The sequence below is a fragment of the Agelaius tricolor genome, unplaced genomic scaffold (assembly GCF_023055355.1).
Source record: "Agelaius tricolor isolate 1412-34295 unplaced genomic scaffold, bAgeTri1.0.p SCAF_5, whole genome shotgun sequence".
In the NCBI taxonomy this organism is placed as follows: domain Eukaryota; kingdom Metazoa; phylum Chordata; class Aves; order Passeriformes; family Icteridae; genus Agelaius; species Agelaius tricolor.
The window spans coordinates 10,128,124-10,143,595 of record NW_027269265.1 but is presented as its reverse complement, the minus strand read 5'-3'; the positions used below and the strand labels follow the sequence as shown (position 1 = coordinate 10,143,595).

General features: G+C 36.7%; 1 protein-coding gene and 1 long non-coding RNA gene across 6 annotated transcripts in view; one reads left to right on the top strand and one right to left on the bottom strand.

Annotated features, from left to right (window-relative positions):
- The window catches only part of PPP1R13B (protein phosphatase 1 regulatory subunit 13B), a 69,222-nt gene that overhangs the window by 43,933 nt on the left and 9,817 nt on the right, over positions 1-15,472 (bottom strand). For 4 of the 5 annotated variants that reach the window (XM_071426334.1, XM_071426337.1, XM_071426335.1 and 1 more), the window contains exons 1-2: positions 11,620-11,760; positions 33-180 (exon numbers count right to left, since the gene is read on the bottom strand). In XM_071426334.1, coding sequence (XP_071282435.1) covers positions 33-180; positions 11,620-11,745 — 274 coding nt within the window. In that variant the 5' untranslated portion in view covers positions 11,746-11,760. Of the gene's footprint in view, positions 1-32; positions 181-11,619; positions 11,761-15,472 lie in introns of those variants that run through there. The other variant, XM_071426336.1, reaches the window with a different exon arrangement.
- The window catches only part of LOC139589734 (uncharacterized), a 79,735-nt gene that overhangs the window by 61,438 nt on the left and 2,825 nt on the right, over positions 1-15,472 (top strand). The gene's annotated exons all lie outside the window — the stretch shown is intronic.

The window sequence follows — 15,472 nt, the reverse complement described above, 5'->3', positions numbered from 1 at the left end:
TAAACTCCATTTCCAGTGAACATTTCACTTACCGTTTCCACGCCATACTTCAGCCAGATGGCAGCTCCCTTCTCCAGGCTCTTTGCAGAACTCCACTACATCCCGACAGGTTGTTTCTGGTGTAATTGGAACTTCTGTCAGAATCTGTTCATTGTTGCTCAGAAACACAGTTAATATCATCTGAAAGAAATAAAGAGAAAAGCAGCAGACTATTTAAAAAAAAGAGAGACATACATAAGATTATGAGTAAATTTTTTCCTCCTCTGTAAATGAAAATGTATGCCTAGGATTATTTACTACATTCCAAAGTTGTTTTCAGTTTCCTGTAACTTTGACAAAGATTTAGTCCTTTGTGTTAATTTTTTTTGACAGTACATTGAATTGACAATTTTTTTATAAAAGCTTGAGTTGAAATGCTTCAGTTCTGTCTGAAAACAAGGTTGAGACGAAAGGAACAAGGAACAAGTTTCAGCTGTGTTAGATGCTTGAAATCATAGCATTTAAATGTTGAAAATAAATTCATACTTTGCAAAATAACCAGAAACTTCAGGATATACTCAAAGATAACTATTCCTAAAATGCACTAAATACTCTGAAAGACACCTTACCCTAAGCTCCTGCTTAAAATTAACTGAATAATTTTATACATTCTCTCTGTACCTTAATTCCCATCTGTAGTGACAACACTGTTCTGTAAACAGTGGATGGAAAAGAGAGAAGAAGATCATGTTTTGGAAGGCAAAAAATACCATAACAGTAAGTGTCCCTAAAGAACATGATAAAGTTAGTAAATTTACATGCAATGAAAGTTCTGCCAGATCTTTCCCATAAATAAAATGTGGCATCACACATTGAACCTAATAACAGCTCTTCATTAAATGAGCACTCTCCAGGTAAATAAAAGTTGTGTTCCAATTTGCATAAGCAACTCCTAAAAACATTCATAATACTTTTATCTGTGGGACACATGCATCAGCCAGACTGGAGACTGCCATTAATAACAGCTAGATACTGAGTAAGAGCAGTCTGTCTACTTTAGAAATAGACACAGGACAAATTCCAAGAAAGCCCAGGCTTCAAGCTCTCAGTCTCGTCAGTCCTCCAGGCTATTTCAGTCCAGGTTTCTACTTTCCCTCAGCCTGCCAAGTTTGCATGCTGTGTCCTGAAGTTTTCAAGTACCTACACTTCAACACAAGAAGCAGTCAACCAGAACTGAAAATATACCAGAATTCACCCCCGAGTTTTTCCAGCAGCAGCATAAAGGAAGCCATGGTAAAAGCTGTAATAAAAGCTGGAGGAAGCTACAGGATGCAGCCAACAGATAATAATGAATGGGCCTGTAACCACCTACTGTAAAAAGCTCAAAACTTTATTGTTCCCCCAACAGAAGATTCAGACAGTCTCAATATTCAGTGACTGTGGTCATATAACAAGTGACTGATGTTGAATCTATTAGTGGAATTTGACCTCATATTGAAGAAGAAAGAGTCACAGACATGAACATAAACCAAGAGGCTTAGAAGAAACCTTAAGAGGTCACCTAATGCAGTCTCTTGGCCTCAGGCAGGATAAACTATACCTGCATTATTCTGCAGAGATGCTTGTCTAACCTGTTCTGAAAAGCCTTTCATGATGGAAATTCCACCACTTCCCTAAGCCATCCAGCCCAGAAATCCAGGATTCCTGTTGCAAGAGGAAGTTTCTTAAAGCCTAGTTAAAGTTTTCCTTACCACCATTTAAATGCCATAGTTCTTTTAGCCACAGGGGAAATAGAAAACACATTTTTCCTCCTTTTCCCTCTACAGTTAAATTTAAAGAATGTGTAATATCTAAGTAAATAACACCAGTCTAACAAAATTATTAGTGCCAGTATTCCAGTTTCCTCACAGCACTTGATAGCAGTTTCAGAACAAAACCCAAACTTCTGAAACTTTTTGAGAATACCAGGTGACCCTGGCTTTACTGCCTCAGAATCATGTGTGGAAGACCTGTTTTCTTGGTATGAAAGGATATACAGAATGTCTTAACATCATGTGACTTTACATGGTTTCCAGGTTTTGATTTCCTTATTGCTGTAAAAGTAACACTAGCCCAGAAAACTTGTATTAAACCTTCAAGATTATATATCTGCTTCTGCAGACAAACTGAAAGAGAAAGAAAAGCCTTGTAGATGTGAGTTATCCTATTTATCTCAGTCACTTCTCCATAAATTCCAATCTCAAGCACTACATGAACTCGCAGTTCCCTTGGCAATACCAGGCCAAAGTTGGCTGTACCTCAATCACACCACTTGACTCCTGAGCTCAGAGGGCATCAGTATTGTCCTGTGCAAAGCTGGGTGGCACAGTTTCAGCCCAGGGAAAGGTATCTCACTAATGAGGAAGCAAGGTGCTGCAGCCAACAGTTGGTGTAACACTCCTCAAAGAAACTTGATTAGGTAAGGATTTGTTTTCAACTGGTTGAGTAATACTAATGGAGACATTGTGCTGCAAAACAAATATCCTGAAACATACACAGCAAGACTCGAAATATTGAACATTATTACAATGTTCATTATATATATATTGCAATATTAATTACAACTTCAAGTCAATGTCATACCTGTCCCTGTTTGTGGTGGGAATGGGTAAGAATCAGAGGTACCACGAAGTGATAAAAATACAAATAAGCATTGATGGAGTCTGGAAATTTGCTGCTGAGGAATGCAAGTGAAATATACATGAAATACCCAAGTCTACCTACTGAAGTAAACCAGTTACACAGAAAAAAAGCATTCTTCACCAAAGATTAGGACATGAAAGAACTGATAAAGTCTTTGATTTCTCATTTTAAATTGATTTCTAAATAGGAGCAGCTGAACAAAACCTATCTTTTAAAATTGTGACCATAACCATTGTAGCATTTCTTTGATCATCTCTCAATTCACAGTTTTTAATATGTGAACACAATGTCACTCAACAGGATCAACCTAACACTCACAAGCAAATCACCTCAGGGATGCTAAATCATGTCTTTTTTCCACAATAAACATCAAGCTCCAAACCTTACACTTCTTCCTTCTCACCACACAGATGGGTACTACCTGTTACTCCCCTCTATAGTTCCTGCTACCCAACCAATGGTTTGATTTCAACTTTCACAAATTCTCATTTATTTTCACTCAGTTTTTTGGTTTTTTAACCTTCATGCAAACTCTAGTGTATCCCATCACATTTCAGGTCTTTTGCCCACCAAATAAGCTACAGCAAACCTCCCAAGCTGGCTTCCAAACTGCTGTCCTCTCACTTCCCAGCTGACAGATGACCTCCTCCTAGGACTTGGAGTCAGTACCACAACTGAATCTTCTCTGTCCAACAGATCCCTGTCTAATATTTGCACACATTCCTCTTAGCATGGTCTCTCCCCTTCATCCATTCCCTCTTCAAACCATACTTCATGTATTATTTAAAGGACACATTTCATCATCTCTGCAGTTTCTCAAGGAGACAGAAACAGGGATAAACCTACAAGAACATTTTCCTTGCTTATTATCTTATCTCCTTCTACAGCTGAATAATGTTACCTACAAAAATTTCAATAGGCATCACTCACACAGATGACAGTTTTATCTATCTAGACCTGAATCTCCTGCTAAGGAAACTGAAATGTTGGCAATCTTCAATTGACTCTTATGAATGCCTAGCTGTCAATTCAAGTTCTACAAGGCAGTAATACAGTTCTTAGCCATGTTTCTCCAATGATTCCCTAGATTTCATTCATCAGATCACACAGGTACCCAATCAACCTGAGCTGCAGGAGAGACATCATTGACATAAATCATTTCCTCAGTCTTCTGTCTCAGATCTATTTCTACTTTTCCTGTACCATATGTAAAACAGAGAAAGGTGTTTTTTCCATAAAGTGGTCCAGCTAATGCTCTCAGTTTGCAAACTTGCAATAAACATTTCCCAACTTTTCGCTGGTGTGCCTTTTTCACTCTTGACAACTATCAAAACAAGTCACCCTTCTTGCCTATAGCCTTTACCCAGCTGCATTTCTGTGTCAGTCCTGATAAGCACAATTTATTTGTTTTCACTTTCAATCTTCTTTCTTATCACTTTGCACTCTCTATCAAGAAATTTATGTCAAATTGGCCCTTTACACCTGTTTCTACTCTCCATGTGCCTGACACTAACAGGTGGTTTTATGGTTTCTTCAGTGTTGTTCACCATGCCTTATATGCACCTGCAAGGCCACCTCATTATTTTCCTTGGAGATCCTCCTTTGCTGTTCTGGCTAGAAGAACACATCAGACACAAATCTAAGTCACTAATATGCAGAAGTGCTAAAGTGCTGCCAAGGAGGTGATAAATATCGTTTTGTCTCCTTAGACTTCTGTAACCTTTCAGTTCATTGCTTTCTTCATCCCTAACCAAGATTCCAAGAGCTGTGCCAGAGATACATTCACCTTGTCTACCAGAGCAGAGATCCCACAAGTCACAACTAAATGCCTTACACACAACTATACAGAAACAAATCATCTTTCAAATGGCTCTAATGGCCTTTCTTCTAAATGAGCTTGGTCTGGCTGTCCTAGAATCCACCTTGACCTCTCTACCTGTGTTTTGCTATTTAAGTTACACTCCCCTAGTTCAGTGTGCAATTACTTATGACTGCAGTAAAACTAGACTGCCACCCCAAAGACAGCTGATGTAGCATGTTGATTCTTAGTTAAGGTATGGTCTAAAAAGCCAACAAAGTCTTTGCCTCACTATTTTTCTAAAATCTTACTGAAAAAACCCAACCTCTTTTTCATCTTCAGCTAATGAATTAAAAAAGTATACAGTTAAGTAAATCCTCTTTAACAGTTTTTTGGAGACAAGAACTACATTTCTCTCAACTATTACTTCATGCTACCAAGACCCAAAACACTGCAGCTTGAGAAGAAAAATTGTACACCCACACCTCCACTGCCTTATGCCCAAGCCAATTTACTACGTCAGACAGCTGATAATATTTATTGTAAAAATAACAAAGTCCATATAAGTAGGTATTTCCTGATACCCTACTCACACCAAACGGAGGTATTTAAGCTATTAGAAAGGAACCTGACAAATATTATTTCAGAACATCCTGCAACATTAGTACTGAAAACAAGTTTAAGATTATTTTCTTACAGCAATATTGGTGTATTCTACTACAAAAAGTAAGTGACTGAAGATGGCAAACTATTCAGCTGACTTTTTCTTTTCCATATAACCATTTTTTAACTTAAACCCATGTTTCCAAACAAAACCAGAGTTCCTGGCAAAAACTGATCTGAAGTTTTTACATTTTCCTGCATGTAATTTTATGCCCATAACTTAAAAAAGAAAGACACATATAGGAAAGTTCAGAAGCAAGATCACTCCAGCAAAAACCCAAGGTTAAGATAAAACACTCCTACATCCCAAGAAAATGAAAACCATGAATTTTTCTCTTTGTGCTATTACTCTTATTACTCAAATTTAGAATGCCTACATGATATTAACAGTAGAGCAGATAATAGAGAAATTTTTGAAAAACTTTTGTCAATTTAAGAATTATCCAACATATGACTGCAATTTAAAAACATACCAGATATTTAAGATGGCTAAAGTCACATACTACTATTTAGTCATATTACACTCTCTCTTTGCCTTTTTTTTCATCTTTAAACCAGCCTAGAACTTTCACTGTGTAAATGAACAAGAAAAAAACAAACAAAAACCCCCTTTCTAGCAGATCACTAAACAGACATTTGAAATACAAGGCTGACACACAATGAACTTAAAGTACAAAACAATTTCTGATAGAAATGCCAACTTGAATCCTTCTGTTTCACAGGAACTGGAAGGCATTATCTTCTCACCATGCATTTTCCCTTAACAAAGAGTTCCAAAACATTCATTCATGATCTTGCAGTGCTTTGCCATTTCAGAGCCTTCAGCGGTGCCTACAACTCTGAGATGAGAACAATCAGTGAAGACAGGACTTGTTCCAAGTTAATTTCTCCAGAATAGCAGAGACCTCAGCATGTCCCAAGAATTTTAACAACTTCTGTCCTTGATTTTGCTAACTCAGGAGTCCCAGGAGTTCGCTACTACAATAGAGTTTTAAGTGGAAATTCCAAACCCATATCTTACTGAAATGTCCTAGTCCCATCAATCAAATAAGAACTTTGAGTAAGACTAAGAATTTCAGTTACTGGAAAATTTATAGAATGAGAAGCAAGCAAAATGTGAATAATTACAAAAATCATCCCTTTGGTGATGAGATATATTAATATGCACAACTTTGCATGTAGAATGGTCAGAAAAAAAGTTACAAGTTATCAATTTTCTCATGCAAGTTTGCTTGCCTGGGATTCATTCTATTATATGAAACTTTCATCAGCTACAGTTGTAGAGGCTGTAGTTGTACATTTCAAGCATTAAAGCAGAGTTTTCATTTTTTTGCAGTAGGAACACAGCCCTTTTTATGATTACAGACGTAATTAGGTAAAACTTTAAGCAATTACATTAAGAAAACCCACAGAGTATGAAATTATAACCACAGAGCTGTTTGAATTAAAGCCATCTAAAGGTCCTTTCTTGACTGAAGTCACAAGTATTTCTTTATACTATTGGGATTTCAGAAGAAACAAATCCCAAATAAATCTCTGCTGTTATTATGTGGAAACCCCAGAAAAACAGAAGTAAGATTAAACAATTTAACTTCTCTGTATTAATAGGAAACATTTCAAATCCATCTAACCAACAAGTTATTCACCAGCATGCTTTTTCCAATAATTATTTATCTTCAGAATGAATCTGTTATTTTTAAAAGTAAGTCTGCTGAAGAAATTTTTGCAGTATGCTTGTGAGCCTTAATTCAAATTAAAGCATCAGGACATACAGCAAATTTATTATCAATTACTGTGGTTTTCACCAGAAGATTTCTTTACTCTAACATCTTCTTGTATCTGTTCCCCATATATGGGATGAGAAATTACTACAATCAATTTCCATATTTCTAAATAGCTTTCCTCACATCCTACTCACATTCAAGCTGTGTAAACTTAGAGTTCATTACAAAATTTAAAGCCCAGTGATGCTTTTGACTGTATTAGTAAAATTCACAAAGGCAGTGTAACCAACAGACTTCAGCTTGCACAGAATAAAAAAATGAGCAAAATTTTCTGCCAAAATGTAGACTTGTGAAACCAATAGTTTCCTACTACACTTTCAAATCTGAAGCCAACTGCCTCCAAATGGCCTGCAAAAGAATACACAAAACTGGGAGTGAATCTCAGACACAAAAAATGTAAAGTATTAAGCTATGGGCTACTAACAAACATTAAAACCTTAAATTTAACTATTGGTAAACTCAAGCATTCATGAAGTTACTCAAAAATATGAACAAGGTCATATGATTTATGGTCAACACTTTTGATTTTGATCAAATCTGAAAAGTTCATGCTGCCTAAATGTACTTCAATCTACTTATCTCACAAAATCTTTTTTGTGCATCAGCTCATATGCTAGTTACATTAACTTGCTATTTTGCTATCACTGGAAAAAAAAAAATCCATGTTGAGATCCACCTTCACCATGCTCTGCACTAGACAAGCTGCCCACAGAAAGCACAACCAGGAACTTGTCAGACAAAAGCTGTGCATAAAATTACTTCTCTTGCTGAAGCACAGGAATAATTTTAATTAAGTATTTAAGCCCTCTTTTAGGAATGTAGAAGTATAGAGTTAAAAGAAAATCTCATAAAGATGTAGGGAAATCTTGTTTAGGGCCTACATGTTGTGAAGGCTTAAAGAACTGACAGAACCACAGAGATTTCCTCTCAGGACTCCCAGGATTGTTGCTTTTGCTCCCTTCACAAGTTGTCATATGCAACAGCAGGTGTTCAACAGGCTATTCCAAAAACCTACACCTACCTGGTACTTATTTGCTGAGGGGATACTTAGGACACTTTCTTTTCTTTGACAGAAAAAGAGCTACAGCATGGTTGTAGATCTGCAATCTGAAGCCCCTTACTCCTGGCAGGGCAGGGAAATAAACCAGCACTTTTGCTAAAGGAAGGAGACAGCAACAATCATCTGCAAGACAGATCCACAAACTGTTTAATGAAAGGTTCACAGCAGTGAAATGAAGGACTTCCAGAGCTCTAGGAAAACAATACCTGCTGAAAACAATAGCAACTAAGAGCTCACTTGTGTAAACAATGAAAACAACCCACAGACTACAGGCTGTGAGAAGCAAAATATCAACAGGACTAAAAAAAAACAACTGACCTAACAAATGTTAAGTTTCTAGCATCTGCCTAGGACAGAAGAGTGACATCACTTAGGCATTATAATCCTGTATCAGATTTTAGACTACATTTTGCTATATAAGAAGTCAGAGTCAATCCATGGGAGTGAACCCACTGCCAGATCTCTAGACATTATCTTTAGGGAAGCTGTTTGTTATTTGTTAAAACATTGAAATGCCTTGCTTTAGATTCAGACAGTTCTGCTAAAACCAAGCAGGAGCTGAGATTTACATAAACTTTAAAAGGTGGGCAGTAAACTTGTGGCTACAGCAGGGGAAAATGAGTATAGCTTAAAAGGGACAAAGTAAAAAAACAAAGAGATTGCATTACATATGAAACTGCTATTTTAGAAGAATATCTGTCCAAGTGCAATATTTATCATCATCAGCTAAAGCAACAAAGCCTGAAGTTAGAGAAATCTATAAAACATGCCTCTTGTGATGTTTTCTAGTGGAAAATATAATTTGGCACTTGCTACAGAATGAGTTCAACATCCCTGCATCATATTATCTTTTGGCTTGATTCCTAAATTGCTACATCTGGAGGAACAGCAAGAGATCTTGTTGTTGCTCCTTGACGCAAATAATTCTACCAAAGGACTGTCAAGACACCGGTTACCATGTAAGAGACTTTGGAACACAGGGATAATTCCAAGTACACCAACAAGTTCTGCCTGATAACATTTCTCCATCAGGCAACACAGATTAAAATGGATTTTTATTCTCCCCAAAACAAGGCTCTGAAATTTTGCTTTCTTTCACTGTTTAAAAGACAGGGCCATATGCTATCTTTTCACAATATATACAATTATTATTAAAAGGTGGAAGCTGGAGACTCTTCCTGAAAGATTTTCTGCTCTGATCAGTTGATGCTTACAATGTTCATGATGATTCAATACTTAAAAATTGCAAATTAACATTATATGATTCCTTACAGGATTATTGCAAAAGGGTCTTACCAACCAAGAGCAGAAGACTGACCTTCAAATCAAGTAGCCCTGAAGAAGTTCCAGAGGTTTTTTTAATAATTGCTGTCTTCATTAAGGATATCCTATCTTCTGGAATATCTTTTTTCTGTGAATCTTCAAATGACAAACCTCATCTAGTACTACCTGCCCAATTTCAATGAGATTTATCTAAAGCAGCTTGAAACAAACCAATAAAATCAGCTGTCAAAATTTTATGCTGATTTAATTAAAAAATAAAAAAAAATTCTAATCTATTTAAGAAACTAGCAATTATCCCAGCTATAACAAAGGATTTTGGAAGTTGATAAGGCTTGTAAAGATGAGAATTCCTTAAATAATGGATTCCTACTAAACTCTCAGAAAACTGCAGCAGCTGCTGCATTTGCAAATGCACAAAATATTACTAATACACAGGAAAGGTCAGAAGGCTGGAGGACAGCAAGACTCCAGATCAAAACAAGGCTGCAGTGGTGCAGTGATCTTTCCAATTGTCCATATACTCCACCAGCTCTATTTAATAAAATATGAACATGATGCTCATAGTTCACTGTTCTTCACATCTTCAGGCCAGGGTCCTCCAAACCAAAGGGTTCAGAGCTACGTGAGGACCCCCAGTACAAGGTCAGGTGTGGCCTCACAGCACCTGGGAAAAGGAGGGAGGAACCCCTGTGGCACTACAAGTGCATCTCATTGTGCAGCATCCCACACATCACTTAGTTCTGATGTTCAGAGATCTAAATCTTTCACATCTGACAGGCTAACCAGTATGCCCCACCTCAAATGCATCACAAGCTTGCTAAAACAGTCCTAAAGTATAAGCTGCCCATTCCATTTCATCAGCTGATGAGATATGAATAACATGTTAAAAATACTCTTAAATATTTTATTCTCCAAATCATTAAGGAAGATGTGCCTGAAGAACAACATAACTGTAGTGCTGTAAAATTTGCAGTACACACGGGTGAACTGGCAATAAATTAAAACCAAAACTAAATGAATTCAAGATGACTCAGCTTCAGAGATCCTTTTATTACATAATAAAACCCCCTGAACCCCAAACTCCACACAAAAGGACACCCTCCACCAAGACTCGAGAACCAGATGATAAATAAGAAAGACAAAAAATTGAGTATTTTACTTTTATTAGGTGGGAGTAAAGTTTTATTATATGGAGCAAAGTCTTTTTTTGCATATTGGAATTGGCAACACTGCAATTTACTTAGAAAGAAAGTTCAGTCTGACAACACAGGCAAACGTGAAGAGAGAGCTCAGTGTGAGTCAATTTTCCTGAAAGAAAACAATCTTCAAAATCCGCATTTAACAGAAGTGTCCCATTGAATTTGCACCATAGAACGTAATGTTCTCAAATTATTAAAAATATTTTGGCCAAGGTTAAGGACAGGGAGGTGCTGATGTTTCTACAGTCTTGTGTTCGACCTTGTCAACAGCTACAGCAAAGTCATCCAAAATCCACTGAATTCCAGAAAAGCCTGACCTACCTACTGCATTGAAAAATCATCCCATGGAAAATGCATAGGATACAAAGACAGGCATTTGTATCTTTTCTTTTACAAACTGTTCAGCAAAACATGAAAAAGACACCCCATCAAACCAAAACAAAACCAATCAACATGGTATTTTTACTAAAGATTATGTTTTTGTCAAATAATAAAGGTGATTTGCAGCACCAATGATAATTGTATCATTTTAGAAACAAGGAACAATTTCTACAAAATCTATAGACACACAACCATATGTAGTGCTGTAAATGGAACCAGCACTATTCTTTCTTCTTTATTTTCAGTAGTGTGAATGCACAAAGTACTACCATAGCTTTCTTCCACTAAGCAGGAAGTATTAACAAAATGCTGATTGTTTAGTGCATTGCTTTCAGGGAATACCAGCCATTCAATCTCAGATGTAAAGATGTTATCTGGCTTGGTAAAAAATAGTAAATGAAAAGTGAATACATCCTTGGGGATTCAACAGGCAAACCAGCAGAATTTTCCTTCCATCAGAGTGGAATAAAGCTTTCCAAAACATTTCTTTAGTTTTAAGGTGGCAGATTTAAAAATTAAAAGCTATTGTTTTATACTCAGAAGTCCACTTTGGTTGAATCAAAAACTAATGATAATAAATCAAGCTATGCAAGATAAAACTAAAAATTTCAGGCATTTTATACACAGAAGAAACTCACATAAGGCAAAAATCCCTGGTGTTCAAGAAAAATCTCACACACACACTCTCTCTCTCTAATGCATTATAAAGAGTCAATGCTTGGTTTTACAAAAAGAAATCCAAAACTGCTTAAGATTACAGCAAATAAACAAAAAACAATGTTGTCCCACCTTCTTTTTTATAATTCTGTCCTTGGTCCACTGTTTAGATTTAAGTCCAGTCTTTTTCGGTAGCCAAGATTTCCCTTTTGATGCTTTTACAATATTCTGAAGAACCTTCCTTAAAATATTCTTCATGTGGACAATTTTAAATAGCAGTGAATATAAAAATGTTGTGTAAAGCTAAAACCTAATAACAGTTTCTGTGCAACAACTACAGTGAAAAACTACTTAAATGGAGTATTTTTGGTCTACTGGCACATGAATTCAGGCAGTAATGACGAGCAGTGATAAGATGTTCTAAAGAAACAAGACAGGCCACAGTTGTGACAGGAACAAGATAGGCTAGATCAAGTTTCACCTAATTAGGCAAGGTTGCAGTACAGGAGTTCTGCTATCCTCTCATTGTGCAATAGCAGTCTTTGTTGCTATTATAATAATGACAAACAGTAAGTATTTATCTTAAATAAATCTACATGTAAGGCTCTGACTGTCTCAAAAGACACAGAAGTGATTTTCCTGTTGAAGAGGCAAAGACAGGAGCAGAAGTCCTAAGATGAGCAAATGATCCTAACAATCGTCAAAAGACATTTCCATGACACATTTTCTTAAATCAAAAAAAATTTTAAGTGGAACAACCAGCTTAACAACAACACCGCCATATATTTATGCCTAAAAATATTATAGTTCAGGCACTACTCCATTCTTGGCAAAGTCTGTCTTCTTGCTGGACATAATTCAAGCAGCAGAGAATGTACTGTAAACTATGTTTCTGACTGTCTCATCATGTCAAGGGACAGCAAATGTTTATCATCCTTCCTGTCAGCACTGTACAGGATCGGGCATGGGGAACAGGCAGTGCAACAGCACCAACAGGGCTTTTAGCCCTTACTCTGCAACTGCAGCAGCAAAGCACAGTTCTGCAGCCTGATCCTTCCCTTCCTAGAGCAAATGGAGAGAGGAGGGACCCAAGGGTAAAAACAAACCAAAACCAAAACCAAACCCAAACAAGCTGACCCACACTATGAAATATCAGCAGAAGCAGACAACCCATCTCTCCCAGAGCTATGAGCCACATTTTGTGTAGTTCATTGCACATTAACTGCAAGAACAGAAAAGTATGGAGCTCTCAACTTTGCTTGTGAGCCATAGCATTTTTACCCTTCCCTACCAGCAGCAGCAGAGCAGACAAAGCTAATGAGATACTTTATTTGATGTGCTTTGACATTCAGAATCAGGACTGTCCCTTCATAATGCATTGTGTCACTAACAAAAACATTCTGATCCCATGCAGTATTCTTCCTTCCTGCACAGCAAACATGTACCATGTTGAGAGATTTATTGAGAGTGTCATTGGTAGAATAGTGTCAGATGTTTAAAATGCTGCAACTTAAAAAAAATTAACCTGTTAGCAGCTAAAACATCTTAAATAAATGAGAAACTCAAGGTTATTTCTTAAAAAGGGAAGGGTTGTTTTGCTTTAGGAAGGATGGAAAAAAATCTAATCTGGTTGTTCTCCAAAACCAGATTGTATCTTGATCTGCCAGAAAAATAAACTATCACACGAATAAATATTTGAGAGGAAAAGCTGGGTCTCTTTTAACACATACTGTGCCACTCTTTCAACCATGGCTATGGTCTGAATTCTTCTAAACTGCCCCCCAAACTCATAAAAGCCTTACTTAGGAAGGCAAGACAGACACGCAGAACAGCAGTATTTGGGAGGATCAAACACTAAAGCTTGTCACACCTATTGGACAACTGGATTCTTTCAAAAGAAGAATAGAAACTAAAATAAACATGTGTCACTGAATTTCCCTTTCATCCTCTCATTGCCTCCTGAAATAACTGAAAACATCTGTGTGTAGTTTGTTCAATCAGATAAATAATAAAACCAATACAAACACAGAGTAGCCCCTTATGTTCTGTGAAAGTACCATTTCCACACTGAGTACTAATCCAGTACTCAGTGATCCAGTGCACTGATCCAGTGCAGGCATTTGGCTGCTTTAGAGCTCTTACTGTCAGACAGGTAAATACAAATCTAGGCTATATGTAGAGAGATAAGAATACCAGTCTCTGGTTGCTTAATGTATCAGCCTCAAAATCCTAAATTAAAGAAAGAAGGGGATTTTCCTCACTAAAATTTCAAAAGTTCTGAATGTTCTAAATGAAGGAGGTAAGATACATGCACAATTTCACTGACATAAGCTGTTTTCCTACATTAAATGCAAAATAATCCCATTTAAGATCCAAGAAGTCTTTACCTGTATGACAAAGCTCATATGTAGCAAATCTATACACCTGCAGACTATGTAAATCACTCAGCAGGAAAGTAAATGCAGCCTGTGATCCCACTAAAGTATTTCAATGTTAACACACTCGTGATCGCTGAAAAATTCACAGAATGATGTAGGAAAAAAGGATAAAAAGGAAAATTCAAAAGTCTAATTCTCTGAAATGTAAACAATTTTGCATCAAATGCTTGTACAAAATGGAAAACTATTGAATATAAAGCTAGAGATGAAAACTGCTAGGTGTGAGCAGTGAAGAACACTTACAGAAATAATGAACAAATAAGAAGAAAAGCAGGAGTTCAGAAGGAATATAACACCATACTGCATGCAGGGTAGCAATAACTTTAAATTAAGGCTTATTTGTTTTAATAATTTACGTGTCACTTGGCCAGCCTATTTCACTCTTTCACTATTGTCACTTCTCTCCTCTTGCTATATAAGCTATAAATTGTAAATGCTGAATGTGCAAATGTACAATTTATTTAAACATGCTTAACTACATATATGCATGATTCCACAGAGGCTCTCTAAGCTAAGCTTTTCCATATTTGTGGAAAATGAATCTAAACAGACACCTTAATATTGTGTCCACATGAAAATTAACTTCTTATAATCTGCATCCCAGACTTTAAAAACCCAAACACCTTGGGTTTTTTTCTATGTATTCTCTTTCTGTTTCTACAGTAGGACCAAGCAAAAATCCATGGATCATACAAGCAAACATAAACACAAAACCCTATCAACAATAACAACAAAATCAGTATTTTCACAGATCATTATAAATGAATAACACTTAATGAGACAGGTATCTAGGTTTACATATCACTTCCACTTCAGTAAACTGACAACCAAGTCTGTGCATTTTTTGAGCCTATTGCATGAGGTAAAAACATGATGTTCCACTACAAACAACTGTACACTCAATAACCTACAGAGAGAATGAGTTTTGGGGTTTTTCCCTTTTCCCATATGAGGCTGGAATGAATGGAAGGGATTTTACAATCTGCTCTGCAAAAGATGTTAGAAACACAGTGGTACCCCTAAGCCACAGGAAACCAGACTGTTTATTCCATTATTACTACAGCTACTGATATATAAAAACATACAAATCTACATGAAAACATTCATATTTTTGCTTTCTTTCACATCTTTGAACACATCTTGTCTCATAAGAAAACTGCACTAATTAACAAGAAGAATCACTGAAAGACTTTGGTCCCCACTTCAGGTGTGGTGGGGGAGGGAAACAAATTCATACACATCAGAACAGCCATCCCTGAGCACTGGAAGAAAAGAGGCTGTTGAAACTTCAGTGCTTGAAAAATTTCTAAATCATGGGAGAGATAAGAAAAAGCTGACCAAAAGCTTTTTCCTGCTTGGAAAAGATAAAGGCAACTACAGGCAGGCTCCAGATCAAGCTTCCTTGTAATTTTGTGTCAAAGCCTCTCAGTTCTTCAGAACTGAGCAGTACTTGGTAGCTTCAGATGGATGGGGGAAGGGAGCAGCAGCAAATGGGGGTAATCCAGTAATGCCTTGAAGACTCAAATCACAAAGATTTGTCAGGTTGA